At 45.2% G+C, this 15,949-nt stretch overlaps 1 protein-coding gene across 1 annotated transcript in view; it reads right to left on the bottom strand.

The window, feature by feature from the left end:
- Window positions 1-14,731, bottom strand: part of ptchd4 (patched domain containing 4) — a gene marked incomplete at both ends in the record, with an annotated part of 50,441 nt that extends 35,710 nt beyond the window's left edge. The window contains one exon of the mRNA XM_079216008.1: window positions 14,132-14,731. Coding sequence (XP_079072134.1) covers window positions 14,132-14,731 — 600 coding nt within the window. The remainder of the gene's footprint in view (window positions 1-14,131) is intronic.
- Between the last annotated feature and the right edge of the window lie 1,218 nt (window positions 14,732-15,949).

The raw sequence follows: 15,949 nt of genomic DNA, 5'->3' as shown, positions 1-15,949 counted from the left end.
ATGACATCACCGAATCAAATCCTTGTTGGTTTCTCTTTTTTTATTGAGAAATGATCCTGAAGGTTCGTCCACAAAGCAGCGCGTGTCTTTCTTTCGGGCCAGAAATGCACCTTTTGAAGTCGTCTTACTTCCTGACTTCCAATCTATACTAAATATATAATAACTAAATAAACTATTTTTAGCAGGGTTGGGCCACAATTCAGTATTATTAAATTATTTCAGTGGTATCGTGCCTTTCAGTTTAGATTTGACGTAATAAAATATATTATCCAACTGAATGACTCCAAGCAAATCCGAAGTCAGAAACATTCCTAATAAAGGGTTCTAATGCAGTTTCAGGAGAACAATCTATCGACCGTTTTTTATTGCATGTACCCAAACGCACCCTGGGGCGAGCTCATTATTGAGACATAAAGCGACTACCCGTCAGCCCATTCCTGCGCGCCGTCTGTTCGGCCGTCCTCCAATCACGGCTCTTCTCCTGCAGCATTCAAACTGTCAGGGACCTCCTCTCTGCATGGCGGCCGTTATCCTGCTGCCGCCGCGCTCCAATTGTTATTTATTGGACTGAATGTGTGTTTGTGTGTGTGGGGGACAGACGTTGACCTTAGCCTGACATTGCCACGCAGCATACGAACCCAAACTACCAATAACTTCATTAAATCCGGCACTCTATTTCACTGACCTCTGGTGAATGCAAGAAGAAGCTTTATCTTGTCAAACACAATAGTATTAGTGCTAGAATGTGGGTGCATGCAGAAACAGCCCACCTCTGCCTTTTTAAATCTATTTGGACCATCAGAGCTTTATCTACGGAAGCCCAGAGCAGCCACTTTACTCTGCTAAGCTCTCGTAGAAGATGGCGACTTGATTAACTCTGGAGGGATACCAGTGCATTGATGTTATTAAGTTTCCTCTGTGCACATTTGAGTGGGTCCCCTCTATATTGTGATGAACTGAAATGAAAAATACCCATCGTTCTGCCCCTAGCAACAGTTACCGGATATAACTCCAGCGCTATGAGTAGACCTGCTCAGCTCTCCGCTTGCAGAAACAACGCAGCCAATCGGAGCTCTCTGGGGTCAAGATGAAATATCTTAACGTAAATCGTCGTGTGCTGGAGCCAGAACAACAATGACAGAGAAATTACCACAAACATGAATAAGATGGATGGATGTACCTACATAAAGAATAACTATTGACCGACCAGGCCAGGATATCAGGTAACACCCTGTAATAAAGGTCTGACATAGGCAGATATTACACAATGCCTCAACAATAGAGTAGGCCAACTCTATAGCCAACTAGGTTATCAGATCCATGGCCTCGTTGCCTCAAGTTCATGCACTGCTTCATTTGCGATCAATTCATTCAATGTGTCAACATCAATTTGAATAAAAGGCAAAACTAAAACGTATCAAACACCAGAGGGAAAGTCAGTCACTTAGACAGCTTTAATGGCAAACCATCATAAAGATATTACACTTTGAAACAAAGGGGTTCAGCTTCCATGGCCATCCATCGGTGTTGGTGAAAAGTAAACCTAAAGGTCTCGTGTGTAGGTTTTAGTGGCCTCTAGTGGGGAGGTTGCAGATTGCAGCGAACAGAATAACCCTCCACTCACTTCCTGCCTTTCCAAGACTGCGGTAACCTGAGCTGCCAAGAGCAAAACGGTGGCAGCGCCTCGGTGTCTTTCAGGACTTTCCTGACCTACTTAAGGAGCGACAGAATTCCCCGGCTGCAGGTGAAGCACTTGGCGGCTCACGTTCACAGTTCCACCAGCGTGACGGAGAACTACGGTGGCCTGCAGGCGTACCACTGCAGAAACGTGACGGACTCCGTGAAGACCAGGGGCTCGCCCTCAGCCCACAGAAACACCACGGTTCTTAGTTCCAGGTTTCTAAGTCCACCAAAATGCTACACACTGGAAATGTAACGATCCTCATGAGAAAATATATATTTGTTGGTTTTATGGTTATAGCTGACACATCTTTATTGTTTTTTTTAGAACTCAATATCAGCGCCAGCCTCAAAAGTCTCATATCTCTCGGGCTTTATTACTCACTTGACAGGTCGCCTTTCAGGAAAACATAAACATGGGCAACTGCAAGAGTTAACTGCTGTAGATCTGTGGAGCCCAACATCATGAGAGAAGCAGGTTGAGATCTTGGCTTTTTTACAACATTGATACTCTTCAACATTTGGCCAACTGGAAACCAGAAGTCCGTATTCCTGTGACCTGAGACCAACTCTGGCCTGACTGTCATTACAGGGAAACTCAAATTGAAAGCCCAATTGGCAGATTGATCAGCAGATGATTACATAGCAGCGCTGCCATACATCCAATCTGTGGCCGTAACCGCTGCAGCACTTCAACCAGCAATCAGCCGGCTCTTTTCTTAACTGCTCGTGGTTCGGCTGCAGGGTGAAACCACGCTGCAATGCCACGGACTGAATAGCAGCTAACTTTCTATAATTCAGCAGCAATAAAACAGAGGTTTTGATCATTGGTCCAGAACATCATAAACTACAGACACAGCCCTCTGATGCTTCGCTCGCTGACAGCGCTGAGAACCTTGGGGTGACCTTTGCCACCTCTGCTTTGAGCAGCAATTACCATTAAGAAAACATCTGTACGATAAGACACAGGCTCAACTTTAATGAGACGGGAAAAATATCATACTTCCTTTTATATGATACCTGTTTGAACTCCCACAGTTGCAGAGCAGCCAGACCTCGGCAGCCAGATGGTCTCCTCGTATCACTTAGATCGTAGCATCACTGCACCGGTTGCCCATTACCTTTGGAATGAATTCCACAGTTCTATCAATTATCATGGAGGCCATTCATGATCTGATATCATATCAAAGACCTTTTAGTCCCTTACAGCCCCTAAAACCAGCTGACCAGAACCTTTTAGTCATGCCGGTGAACCAGAATGAAAACCAGCTTTCAGGTGCCTCCTTAAAAGTCACTTCTACAAGACGGTCTACACTCATGAAGACATGAAGAGATGCATGGTGCTGTTTTATCTGATCTTTATTGTTGCACTTTCATATATTTTGCACCTTTATCCGTTTTGAATTCAGGAGGTTGTTCTTTTTGTGGCATTCTATCTGTTTAATATGCAATCACTCCTGGTATTTGCATTATATTTGTTGACATATGAGTGTACATACTTATATGAAGGTAGTTCTCTGTTTCTGTATGGGCTGCTTGGTGTTTCTATTCTGTCAATACTTTAATCTGGAAAGCACTTTGTGCTTAAACTTGAATAGTGCTAAATACAAACAATCATTTTTATTATTAAGAGCTGGCAGGTATTTTTTCACACTTATCACGTCCTTTGAATGCTGAACATTTGTACTTTGAAATCAAAATCAATTTCTTTACGAGACGTAGTTCTTCTTATTTATTCATTTGTTGATTATTTTTTTTAATCCTAATGTTTAATGGCGTTTTATTTTTGTAATACCTGACAGTTTACAAAGATTACACAGCTGAAGATGCAGCAGAGGGACAAACACAGAATACATATTTGAAGCGTTTTCTCCTGGGAGCTGAGCAATAGTTCAGCTCAGCAAAAAGTATGACTTCATCTGTATAATATCCCGTTTGTGGCATCAAAGCCGAGTATGAGGCATGAGAAGTCAGACAAGTTAATTAGCCGAGACAGCTCGTCAGGCGAGGAGCGGTGAGAGGAGGAAGAGGAGGAAGAGGAGGAAGAGGAGAGCCGGGGAGGACGGAGGTCACACCGACCTTCAGGAGCAGAAGTGTGATTAGTGACGGAGGAGTCGATGATGAAGCGAGTGTGCCGTGCACGATTACTGGAGATCGGATTATTGATTAGTTTTTGAATTTTTTTCGAATAAAAATGGCAAACGTCGTTGCCATAGATGGCCAAACGGGGGTGTGGCCAAACGGGGGCGTGGCCGTAGACCAGAAACTCTTGTGTTAAGTGACTGATGTTTTTCAAAGGAGTCTGGTTTTTGGACCTTTTATGGACCAAACGATCAATCAATTAGTACAACAACAACAACATCTATTATGATTCATCAAATGTATACATCTCTTCCAAATGGCTTGTTAACGTAGTTTAGTTAATATAAGGAACTGGCAGTACAAACGTTTAGGAACCTTCTTTTACCCACAAAGTCACTGCCCTCGTGATTTATACCTAAGTCCTGTTTACGGATTGGGTCGCGGTGGTTTGTCATTATTAATAAGTGGATCCTCATAGAAACTGTTTGGGAAAACATTGTTGTGTGACTTTGGCATTTTAAAACTAACTTACCAACCATGTAACTTTAAGCCACTCTTGTGTTACATTACTGTTTCGTCAACAAAAGAGTCTGGTGTTCTGCTTTTCTGTGTTTCATATATCATCATCCTAAACTATCGAAACAAACGATTCATCAATTAGTCAAAGAAACGTAAGCAGATTAATGTATAATGAAAATACGGTCATCATTAATTCCATTAGTCAACAAGCTGATGTTTTTCCACGATAAGTCATTTGAGAAGAAGGAAATTTGGACATTTTGCCGTCCATCTTTCCTCAAATTTCAGATAGCATTTTATTCATATAAACATCCTGAGACTTCTGCCACTAAAACTGAAAGGAAGTTTGTTTGTTGGGTTGAACCGTCGCTGCTGAGCAATCTGAATCCCAGAAACAGCAAGTGTCCGATAACAAAGACCGCATGGAACATCAAAGACTCAAACCGGTCTCCACTCAGGGTCCTGTATTCGTATCCTGAGGTGAACATTTAACAATCGGACAATGTGAGAAAAACAGAGGAGTGAAAACCAATACTGTCTCTTTAACGGTGAATCTGATGAAGCATGAGGATGAAGCATGAGGATGAGTCATGAGGATGAAGCATGAGGATGAGTCATGAGGATGAAGCATGAGGATGAAGCATGAGGATGAAGCATGAGGATGAATCATGAGGATGAAGCATGAGGATGAGTCATGAGGATGAGGATGAAGCATGAGGATGAGTCATGAGGATGAAGCATGAGGATGAAGCATGAGGATGAGTCATGAGGATGAAGCATGAGGATGAGTCATGAGGATGAGTCATGAGGATGAGTCATGAGGATGAAGCATGAGGATGAGTCATGAGGATGAGTCATGAGGATGAGTCATGAGGATGACGATGAAGCATGAGGATGAATCATGAGGATGAATCATTAGGATGAGTCATGAAGATGAGTCATGAGGATGAGGATGAAGCACGAGGATGAATCATTAGGATGAAGCATGAGGATGAATCATGAGGATGAATCAATAGGATGAGTCATGAGGATGAGTCATGAGGATGAAGCATGAGGATGAGTCATGAGGATGAGTCATGAGGATGAAGCATGAGGATGAGTCATGAGGATGAAGCATGAGGATGAGTCATGAGGATGAATCATGAGGATGAAGCATGAGGATGAGTCATGAGGATGAATCATGAGGATGAAGCATGAGGATGAGTCATGAGGATGAGTCATGAGGATGAGGATGAAGCATGAGGATGAGTCATGAGGATAAAGCATGAGGATGAATCATGAGGATGAGTCATGAGGATGAGTCATGAGGATGAAGCATGAGGATGAGTCATGAGGATGAGGATTAAGCATGAGGATGAGTCATGAGGATGAGGATGAGTCATGAGGATGAGTCATGAGGATGAGGATTAAGCATGAGGATGAGTCATGAGGATGAGTCATGAGGATGAGTCATGAGGATGAAGCATGAGGATGAAGCATGAGGATGAAGCATGAGGATGAGTCATGAGGATGAGTCATGAGGATGAGTAATGAGGATGAGTCATGAGGATGAGGATGAGGATGAAGCATGAGGATGAAGCATGAGGATGAGTCATGAGGATGAAGCATCAGGATGAGTCATGAGGATGAGTCATGAGAATGAGTCATGAGGATGAGTCATGAGGATGAGTCATGAGGATGAAGCATGAGGATGAGTCATGAGGATGAGTCATGAGGATGAAGCATGAGGATGAATCATGAGGATGAGTCATGAGGATGAGTCATGAGGATGAAGCATGAGGATGAGTCATGAGGATGAAGCATGAGGATGAGTCATGAGGATGAAGCATGAGGATGAATCATGAGGATGAGTCATGAGGATGAGTCATGAGGATGAAGCATGAGGATGAAGCATGAGGATGAATCATGAGGATGAATCATTAGGATGAGTCATGAGGATGAAGTATGAGGATGAGTCATGAGGATGAAGCATGAGGATGAATCATGAGGATGAGTCATGAGGATGAAGCATGAGGATGAATCATGAGGATGAATCATGAGGATGAGTCATTAGGATGAGTCATGAGGATGAGTCATGAGGATGAAGCATGAGGATGAATCATGGGGATGAGTCATGAGGATGAGTCATGAGGATGAATCATGAGGATGAGTCATGAGGATGAGTCATGAGGATGAAGCATGAGGATGAGTCATGAGGATGAAGCATGAGGATGAGTCATGAGGATGAATCATGAGGATGAAGCATGAGGATGAGTCATGAGGATGAATCATGAGGATGAGTCATGAGGATGAGTCATGAGGATGAGTCATGAGGATGAGGATGAAGCATGAGGATGAGTCATGAGGATGAAGCATGAGGATGAATCATGAGGATGAGTCATGAGGATGAGGATGAAGCATGAGGATGAGTCATGAGGATGAAGCATGAGGATGAATCATGAGGATGAGTCATGAGGATGAGTCATGAGGATGAAGCATGAGGATGAGTCATGAGGATGAGGATTAAGCATGAGGATGAGTCATGAGGATGAGGATGAAGCATGAGGATGAGTCATGAGGATGAGGATTAAGCATGAGGATGAGTCATGAGGATGAGTCATGAGGATGAGTCATGAGGATGAAGCATGAGGATGAAGCATGAGGATGAAGCATGAGGATGAGTCATGAGGATGAAGCATGAGGATGAGTCATGAGGATGAGTCATGAGGATGAGTCATGAGGATGAGGATGAGTCATGAGGATGAGGATGAAGCATGAGGATGAAGCATGAGGATGAGTCATGAGGATGAAGCATGAGGATGAAGCATCAGGATGAGTCATAAGGATGAATCATGAGGATGAGTCATGAGAATGAGTCATGAGGATGAGTCATGAGGATGAGTCATGAGGATGAAGCATGAGGATGAATCATGAGGATGAATCATTAGGATGAGTCATGAGGATGAAGCATGAGGATGAGTCATGAGGATGAGTCATGAGGATGAGTCATGAGGATGAAGCATGAGGATGAAGCATGAGGATGAGTCATGAGGATGAATCATGAGGATGAAGCATGAGGATGAGTCATGAGGATGAGTCATAAGGATGAGTCATGAGGATGAGTCATAAGGATGAGTCATGAGGATGAGGATGAAGCATGAGGATGAGTCATGAGGATGAGGATTAAGCATGAGGATGAGGATGAGTCATGAGAATGAGGATGAAGCATGAGGATGAGTCATGAGGATGAGTCATGTGGATGATGATGAGTCATGAGGATGAGTCATGAGGATGAGGATGAAGCATGAGGATGAGTCATGAGGATGAAGTACGAGGATGAGTCATGAGGATGAGTCATGAGGATGAGTCATGTGGATGAGTCATGTGGATGAATCATGAGGATGAGTCATGAGGATGATTCATGAGGATGAGGATGAGTCATGAGGATGAGTCATGAGGATGAGTCATGAGGATGAAGCATGAGGATGAAGCATGAGGATGAGTCATGAGGATGAAGCATGAGGATGAGTCATGAGGATGAGTCATGAGGATGAGGATGAGTCATGAGGATGAGTCATGAGGATGAGTCATGAGGATGAGGATGAAGCATGAGGATGAGTCATGAGGATGAAGCATGAGGATGAAGCATCAGGATGAGTCATGAGGATGAATCATGAGGATGAGTCATGAGGATGAGTCATGAGGATGAAGCATGAGGATGAGTCATGAGGATGAGTCATGAGGATGAAGCATGAGGATGAGTCATGAGGATGAGTCATGAGGATGAAGCATGAGGATGAGTCATGAGGATGAGTCATGAGGATGAAGCATGAGGATGAATCATGAGGATGAATCATTAGGATGAGTCATGAGGATGAAGCATGAGGATGAGTCATGAGGATGAAGCATGAGGATGAGTCATGAGGATGAAGCATGAGGATGAATCATGAGGATGAGTCATGAGGATGAGTCATGAGGATGAAGCATGAGGATGAAGCATGAGGATGAAGCATGAGGATGAATCATGAGGATTAATCATTAGGATGAGTCATGAGGATGAAGTATGAGGATGAGTCATGAGGATGAAGCATGAGGATGAAGCATGAGGATGAATCATGAGGATGAATCATGAGGATGAATCATGAGGATGAGTCATGAGGATGAGTCATGAGGATGAAGCATGAGTATAAAGCATGAGGATGAATCATGAGGATGAATCATGAGGATGAATCATGAGGATGAATCATGAGGATGAATCATGTGCGGGTATCGTGAGAGTACCGTTTTATTTCACGACAGACATTTAACATTGGCTGCATTCCACCACGGGAGGTCCTGGTAGTGTGTGTGTGTGTGTGTGTGTGTGTGTGTGTGTGTGTGTGTGTGTGTGTGTGTGTGTGTGTGTGTGTGTGCTGACTCGCCGGGCCGCTTCATTAAACTGAGTCGGTCTCATTATTGTTATTAATCACCACGGTGCCTTTCCTGCTGAAATGTTGGCTTCGCTTCTCATCAACGCCTTTTGAGACGCGGCGTCTTCAAGGGGTTGACTTTTTAACTTTTTAACTTTTTAACTTTTTAACCAGCACGTGGGTGATACGTCTTCCAAAATCATTGATTTAGATGTTTTTATTGGCCTTAGAGGAGTTTCAGAGGGTTGCATGAGGCGATGACCCACAGCGCTCATCCACCACAAAGTGCTGCTGTCAGCAAATATCTATCTAAATATGAATCTATATCTATATCAGGCATGAAAACGGGTCAGGGGTGAAAAAGGCATGCTCCCCTGTAAGAAAAATTTAAATATTCCATATTTTAAAGCATCAATCTGATGCATTTTGAGTGTAGTGCAGTGACGGGCGAGTCAGTGCCGAACAGCGTCACTCGTCGAGAAGCTGACAAACTATGATCATTATGGGTTTTAATTATTCTTTTGTCAATACCCAAGTATACATATATATATATATACACACACACACACACACACAAACACACACTACCGTTCAAAGGTTTGGGGTCACCCAGACAAATGTTCAGCAATTTCTCGCATGGAATAGTCTTCATCTCTAAGAACAAGAACAGACTGGCGAGTTTTACATGAAAGTTCTCTTTTTCTGGCCATTTTGAGAGTATAATGGAACCCACACATGTGATGCTATGCATAGGAAGGCCAGTTGTAAAGCTTCTCTCACCAGCATAACTGTTTAAGCTGTGCTAACATAATTGCACAAGGGTTTACTAATCATCCATTAGTCTTCTATGCAATGAACAAACACAATGTACCATTAGAACACTGAGTGATAGTTGCTGGAAATGGCCTCTATACACCTATGTAGATATTTCATTAACAACCAGATGTTTCCACCTAGAATAGTCATTTACGACATTAACAATGTAGAGTGTATTTCTGATTAATTTAATGTTATCTTCATTGAAAAAAACAGTGCTTTTCTCTGAAAAATAAAGACATTTCTAAGTGACCCCAAACTTTTGAACGGTAGTGTGTATGTGTATATATTTTGTAGACGTAATACTTACAATATGCAATACTGCTGTACTATACTGAATATTGTTTTGCTACAACTACATTTCACTTCATAATATTACACTTATATGCCATAATATGTATAATGTACCAGCCTTTTTATTTGACCATATTATGTCAAACTGTTACACCACTTTACTTTGAGGAGACGTCACTGTTAGTCTAGAACACTGAATAATGTTTCCACCAGTAAACCTGAACATGCACACCTCTCTCTGTGTGACATCATTATAACCGCATAACTATATAGATTATAATTAACTAGAGGATACACTTTTTCCTACACGTAGATCTTAAACCCTAAAATATAAACAGGAGCCCGGCCACCCTACGGAGGAAACTCATTTTGTTTTTTTATTATGTAGAAAAAAATATGTAGTCAGGTGTCGGTAGGTATAACTGCAGTGCCGCTGACTCGCCGCCAATGTTCCCTCTAATTTTTTTCAGCACTGAGCAAATTTTTTTTTTTCTGAGCGCACATTTCAGCACTGTGAGCAATTCGAAACCACGCGACCTGCCGAAAATGACCACGAGCCTGGTTAGCCATAGGGGATTCAAAGAGATGACAGTAAATGCATCAAAATGTATACAAGGTTGATATTTATTCAATATCCTTTATAATGGCTGGACTTTGGGAACATTTTAATGATGGTTTTACCAGTCAGTTTAGTTGAACTTAAAGGATCTTTGTTGAACTTCAATAAGGGGAGGTAATGACTGGTTCACTGGTTATGACTGATAATGATATATATAAAAAATAAAAGTATCAAAGGTGTTTAGTCATTTCTCAGCAGGTACAACATTTAAGTGGAACTGCATTGAAAGAAAAATGCTAATGCAGTGCTTAACAATAATTATAGGCCTATTAAATTGACATGGTGTCATTTTTCCTAAAGGTAGCCTATATAAACAATTTAATAACTTCATATTTAAATATGTCTGAAAGTTCCATCCTACCTGTGTCAGTTTGGATTATTTCATCTAGCCACTCATGTTGAACGTTAGGCAGACCTTTTTCTGGGGCGCCTGCTCTGCCTTTCTTTTCGCCATGGTAGCCTATAGCTGCTGGAGCAGGGCCCGCCAAGAGGAGCCTAAACAGCGCCGGCCCGAGCTCATGTGGCGCTCTGGGCACTGCTCGCCGCTCTCCTGACTGACGTCACACGCTGCCACAGACTCGCCGCTGCCAGTAATCTCACTCGCTGTCTCTCCAACAACGTTAGCTAACGTGTTAGCAAGCTGACTAGCTTGCTATTATTAAACTGGTGGGAGGGAAATGAAGCCGCTGTAGACATCTTAACGCTGATTGGCCAACACTCGCGACGTCAAAGATCTTCTATTGCTAAGATGATCACGACCTCAGTTTTTTTTCCGTGTCCCACTCCAATCTCAGAAACGGCGGACAGTTGACCCCCCCCTCTACCAAAAACAAAAACTCTTCGGATCTACGTGATTCACGTGGATGACATATTTTGGTTTCAAAACGGCGAATTTCGCCGAAAGGTGAGGGATTTTCATCTCTGCTATATATATAAATCTACGTATATCTGTTTAATTTAGGTGAAAAAAGTAACTTTCAGAACAGTTTCCATAAGAGCGGTGGGACGCAGGATAATTTTTTTGTTTTTCTTCCATAGTCTTTTCTTTATTGTCAATATAGAACTGTGGGCCACAGGAGGGAGCCTGCATGTTGGTGATGGTCATCTACTGAAAACATTGCATCAGATGACCCCTCAGGTGGTCTGGGACGGGTCTACCTTACCCAGACCCCTCAGGTGGTCTGGGACCCTCAGCTCCTTTAAATCCAGATTGAAGACTTTTCTGTTTGCCTTAATTGAATTGATATCCTTGAATCTCAAGGATATCAATTCCTGCATCTCACTACTGCATTATAGTTCTTAAACTGCACTGCAACTTTATTCTATTTTTTGTTTTTTGAATGTTTTAATGAATGTTCTTTAATGAATGCGCATTGGTTTGATGCTTTTGATGGTTTTATGTGAAGCCCTGTGAGTCGCCTTGTTATTTAAATGTGCTACACATACACTGCCTTGAAAGGAAAGGAAAGGAAAGGAAAGGATAGCGTACATTTGTTTGTTTAACTGATGAGAGGAAATGAGACGGCTGACGCAGAAGTCTGCTAGCAAGGATACACAGAGTGTGATTTCTCAAGCGGACATTTCTTCCACATGTCTGCTTGATGAGTCGCCGTAGAGACGTCCAGACTGTTCCTGATTCTTACATAAGGCCTGTTTACGGATGGGGTGGCGGTGGTTTGTCCTTTGCTCAGGTGGGTTCTCATAGAAGGAGTTTGGGAGAACATGTTGTTGTGTTTTAAAACTAACTGACTGGCCATCAGCCGGTGGACAGACGCTCTTGTGTTAAATGACTGTTTCCTCAAAAGGAGTCTGGTGGCTCTGAAGAACGCGGAGAACAAAAACACCGATCCGTTCATTGGTTTTAGCTTTTCAATTGCTTTTGCTTTCCTGTGTTTCATTTCATCGTTGTAAAGAAATGATAATTGTTTTCTGGGAGGAACCAGCAACTCCTGAGTTAAATGAAGTTTCCTCCCAAGGAGTCCGGGGCTTTGAACGCAGCGCAGTTCACTTCCTCATGGAAATGACTTTCTGACAGCAAGATAAAGAGCGGAAATATTCTAAACATGGCGTACACTTGAAACGTATTTTCAAACATAAATGGCTGCTGGCCCCGCCCACAACCCCACGCGGCCCCTTTAAGAGGCACTGAGCAACATGTAGCGCTTTATTCTAAAGCCCCAAAATATGAAGATGCATGTTTTTCTTTTCAGTGAACAGCAGTGATTCGGAAAAGGAAATCATTATTCCATTTGTATCCATCTTCTGAGGTAAAGCCGGGCTTTCAGATGCAATAAAAAGCCACAATGCAGAAGTCACAACCCATATCAGACTCCCATTCGTCACCCAGGTGCTTACAGTCCATCGGGCCTCGCGCTGCAACGCCTCTGAGCTTTTCTGTTGCAACCAAAACAGACAGGGAAGGGGAGGAGCTACAGCAGGAGAACGTGACCCTGAGGTGATGTGAGACATTTAAAACCAAGTAAATCGCTTTACAGGGGGGACCTAAAAGCATCTAAGAGCAATGGACGCCATCCAGACGCTGAAGGAATGTTCTCAGGGTCTTTATAGTCGTCGTCTGGATCAAAGGACTCGTGGCATTTCTTTAATAATCAATAATCCAATCAGCCACTTGATAATAATCTAAGTTTAGTGATGGGATATTCTCTTTAATGGACGTATGTTTTCGTGGAAATGTGGAGCGTGAAACCCAGATGTGTTCTGTGTGTAAGAGTGCTCTTGACCGCCAAAATAAAATGTCTTTTACAGTTAACACTCGGAGTGATGGAGGGACACGAGACGGAAAACATACTTTCCTTTCTTTGTTTAAGCTCAAGCTAAAGCACTGGGACCTCGGGTCGATAAGAATGAGAATAAATATGAAACGTAATGCATCTGAACCTGAAAGAAGTTGGAATCAAACGCTATGACAAAATGAAAAAACATAAAAATAAGAAAAAAAAAAAAATTCCAGAAATCAATGTGTGCTGAAAAATAAAAACAGCATCTACTTGTGCAACAGATTTTCAGTGTAAAAGCCTCACACACACACACACACACACACACACACACACACACACACACACACACACACACACACACACACACACATAGCAACCCGGCTCCATCTGCAGAGCCGCATTCGTGGGCCTCCACGCAGCATCCTGCTGCTGGGCATCACACAGCTGCATCATGTGCTCACATCCCACACATGCAGCATCACACAGCTGCATCATGTGCTCACATCCCACACATGCAGCATCACACAGCTGCATCATGTGCTCACATCCCACACATGCAGCATCACACAGCTGCATCATGTGCTCACATCCCAGGAGAGGCAGAGAGGGGATAAGCCATGTCATGCTGCATGCATGTGCAGCTGGAGGAGGCAGGACAGGGGAGACACTGCATCAAAAAAAAAGGCAGGATATCCCTGAGTGTGTGTGTGAGTGAGAGTGTGTGTGTGAGAACAGAGAGAGTGTGTGTGTGTGAGAACAGAGAGAGCAGGCCACCTGCAGCAGCAGCAGGAGGGTGAAGTGGATAAAACATGGAGAGGGTTCCCTCCTCCGGCTGACATGTGAGGCTACGAGCCCAGCTCCATTCACAAATGACGGCCAGCTCCTCGTGCTGCTGCACCGTCACCAGCTCTGATGGAGGCGTGTGCACAGGCCCGGCCTGACACGCGCGTGCGTGTGAATGTGTCAGTGTGGAGGAATAACGAGAGCACCCTCACCTTCAGCGTCGTGTTCGGGTAGCTCACGGGCACCTTATGGAAGCTGCTGTTGGCCAGCACCGCCTGCCCGATGTCCTCGAAGATGGACACGATGTCGTCCAGCAGGCAGCGCTTGTCCCGGTGCCTCAGCACGCACAGGTGCGCGAACGTGTAGTTGAACCCTTTGTAGCTGACGCGCAGGTCCAGCACCTGCTTGTGGACCCGCAGGACCTGGTCTGCGAGCTCCAGGATGTTCCCGCCGGCCCGGGCCAGCAGGATGAGCCGGCCGTACCGGCCCGGCGTGTGCAGGTCCGAGTACAGCTTGTGCTTGGACTGGTCGATGGGGAACAGGCTGTTGGCGAGGCTGCGCTCGATCTTGGCGAGGCTGTGGGTCGGCGCGACCAGCAGCTCCAGGTCCGTCTCCGGCGTGAATCTGCTGAGCACCGTGGAGCCGAAGATGATGGTGAGCACCGCGGGCACGGTGAGGAAGAACACGGGGTGCCTGCTCACGAACAAGCCCAGCCAGTAGAACGAAGCCTTCAGCCCTCTGTGGAGCACTTGCCGCAGCATCCTCCACAGAAGCCCGCTCGCAGATGCCCCGTCTCCTCCGAGGAGGCACATGTGACATCACCCCCCACCGGCCGGCTCAGTCCAATCCGTCAAGAGAACTACAGCGGGATACACCGCCGCGCGCGCACGCACACGCGCGCGCACTCACCCGCACACATATCGCAACACCTGGAGGAGGAGAAGAAAAAACAGCACTGCAGCAATTCGCGGCAAGACGGACGGGCGCACGCACGCACGCGCGCGCACGCATGCACACGCACAGACGGGCAGAGAGCCGTCCCGCATCAGCCGATGGAGACCGAGTCCGCGTTGTCTGCTTGTCGAGCCGCTCCGCGTGTGGGGAGGTGGAGGGAAGGGGGTGAGGGAGGGGGAAGAGGGGGGGACGCGCCGCGTGCGCGTGTCTCTCCGGCTGCAGCGGCAGCGACGAGCCGCGGCGGCGTGAGGTGGTGCGCGAGCCTCACGCGCACCGGCGTGGCGCCTGATGTATGTGCTGAACTGTAACCATGTGGCGGGATGAAGAGGAGGAGGAGGAGGAGGGGGAGGAGGAGGGGGAGGGGTGCCTGGTTATTTTAGGAACAGAGGAGGCAACAGGCACCGTGGTAGTTGTTAAAACGTGCGCTGCTGGCCAGAGGGAGCAGAGGATGAGTCAGTGCTCTGTGGTGAGGGAGGACTCACCTCGTGTTATTCTTCTTCTTCTTCTTCTTTTAACCATCACTAAATGCTTGACCCCAACCCCGTTATTCTAAGGTACTGGCCCAAAATGTCCTCACGCTACAAACAATGTCCTCACAAAGACAGCTGTAAGAGTACATTCAAACACACACGCGGACACACACACTTCTACCTTTGTGAGGACACTCATTGACATAATGCATCCCCTTCACTCACCCTTAACCATCACTGCTAAATACCCTCACCCAGCCCTCACCCAGCCCTCACCCAACCCTCACCCAACCCTCACCCAACCCTCACCCAGCCCTCACCCAACCCTCACCCAGCCCTCACCCAACCCTCACCTAACCCTCACCCAACCCTCACCCAACCCTCACCCAACCCTCACCCAACCCTCACCCAACCCTGAGCCTGAACAGAAAGGAGCTCAAACCCTCAGCAGGCCTTCTAAGTGAGGACCGGCCAACAGGTCCTCACTTACGCACTCTGAAGGTCTCACACTCAGACTGGTACTCACAAAGATGGCTGAAAAGTACACAAAAGTACCACCTCTGTTAATACTCGGACCTCCGGGAGTCTAGCGCCCCCTACAGTCGA

Source organism: Taurulus bubalis, assembly GCF_910589615.1.
Source record: "Taurulus bubalis genome assembly, chromosome: 3".
NCBI classification, from domain to species: domain Eukaryota; kingdom Metazoa; phylum Chordata; class Actinopteri; order Perciformes; family Cottidae; genus Taurulus; species Taurulus bubalis.
Note: the sequence above shows the minus strand (reverse complement) of the source record. Positions and strands in the feature narration are given on the sequence as shown.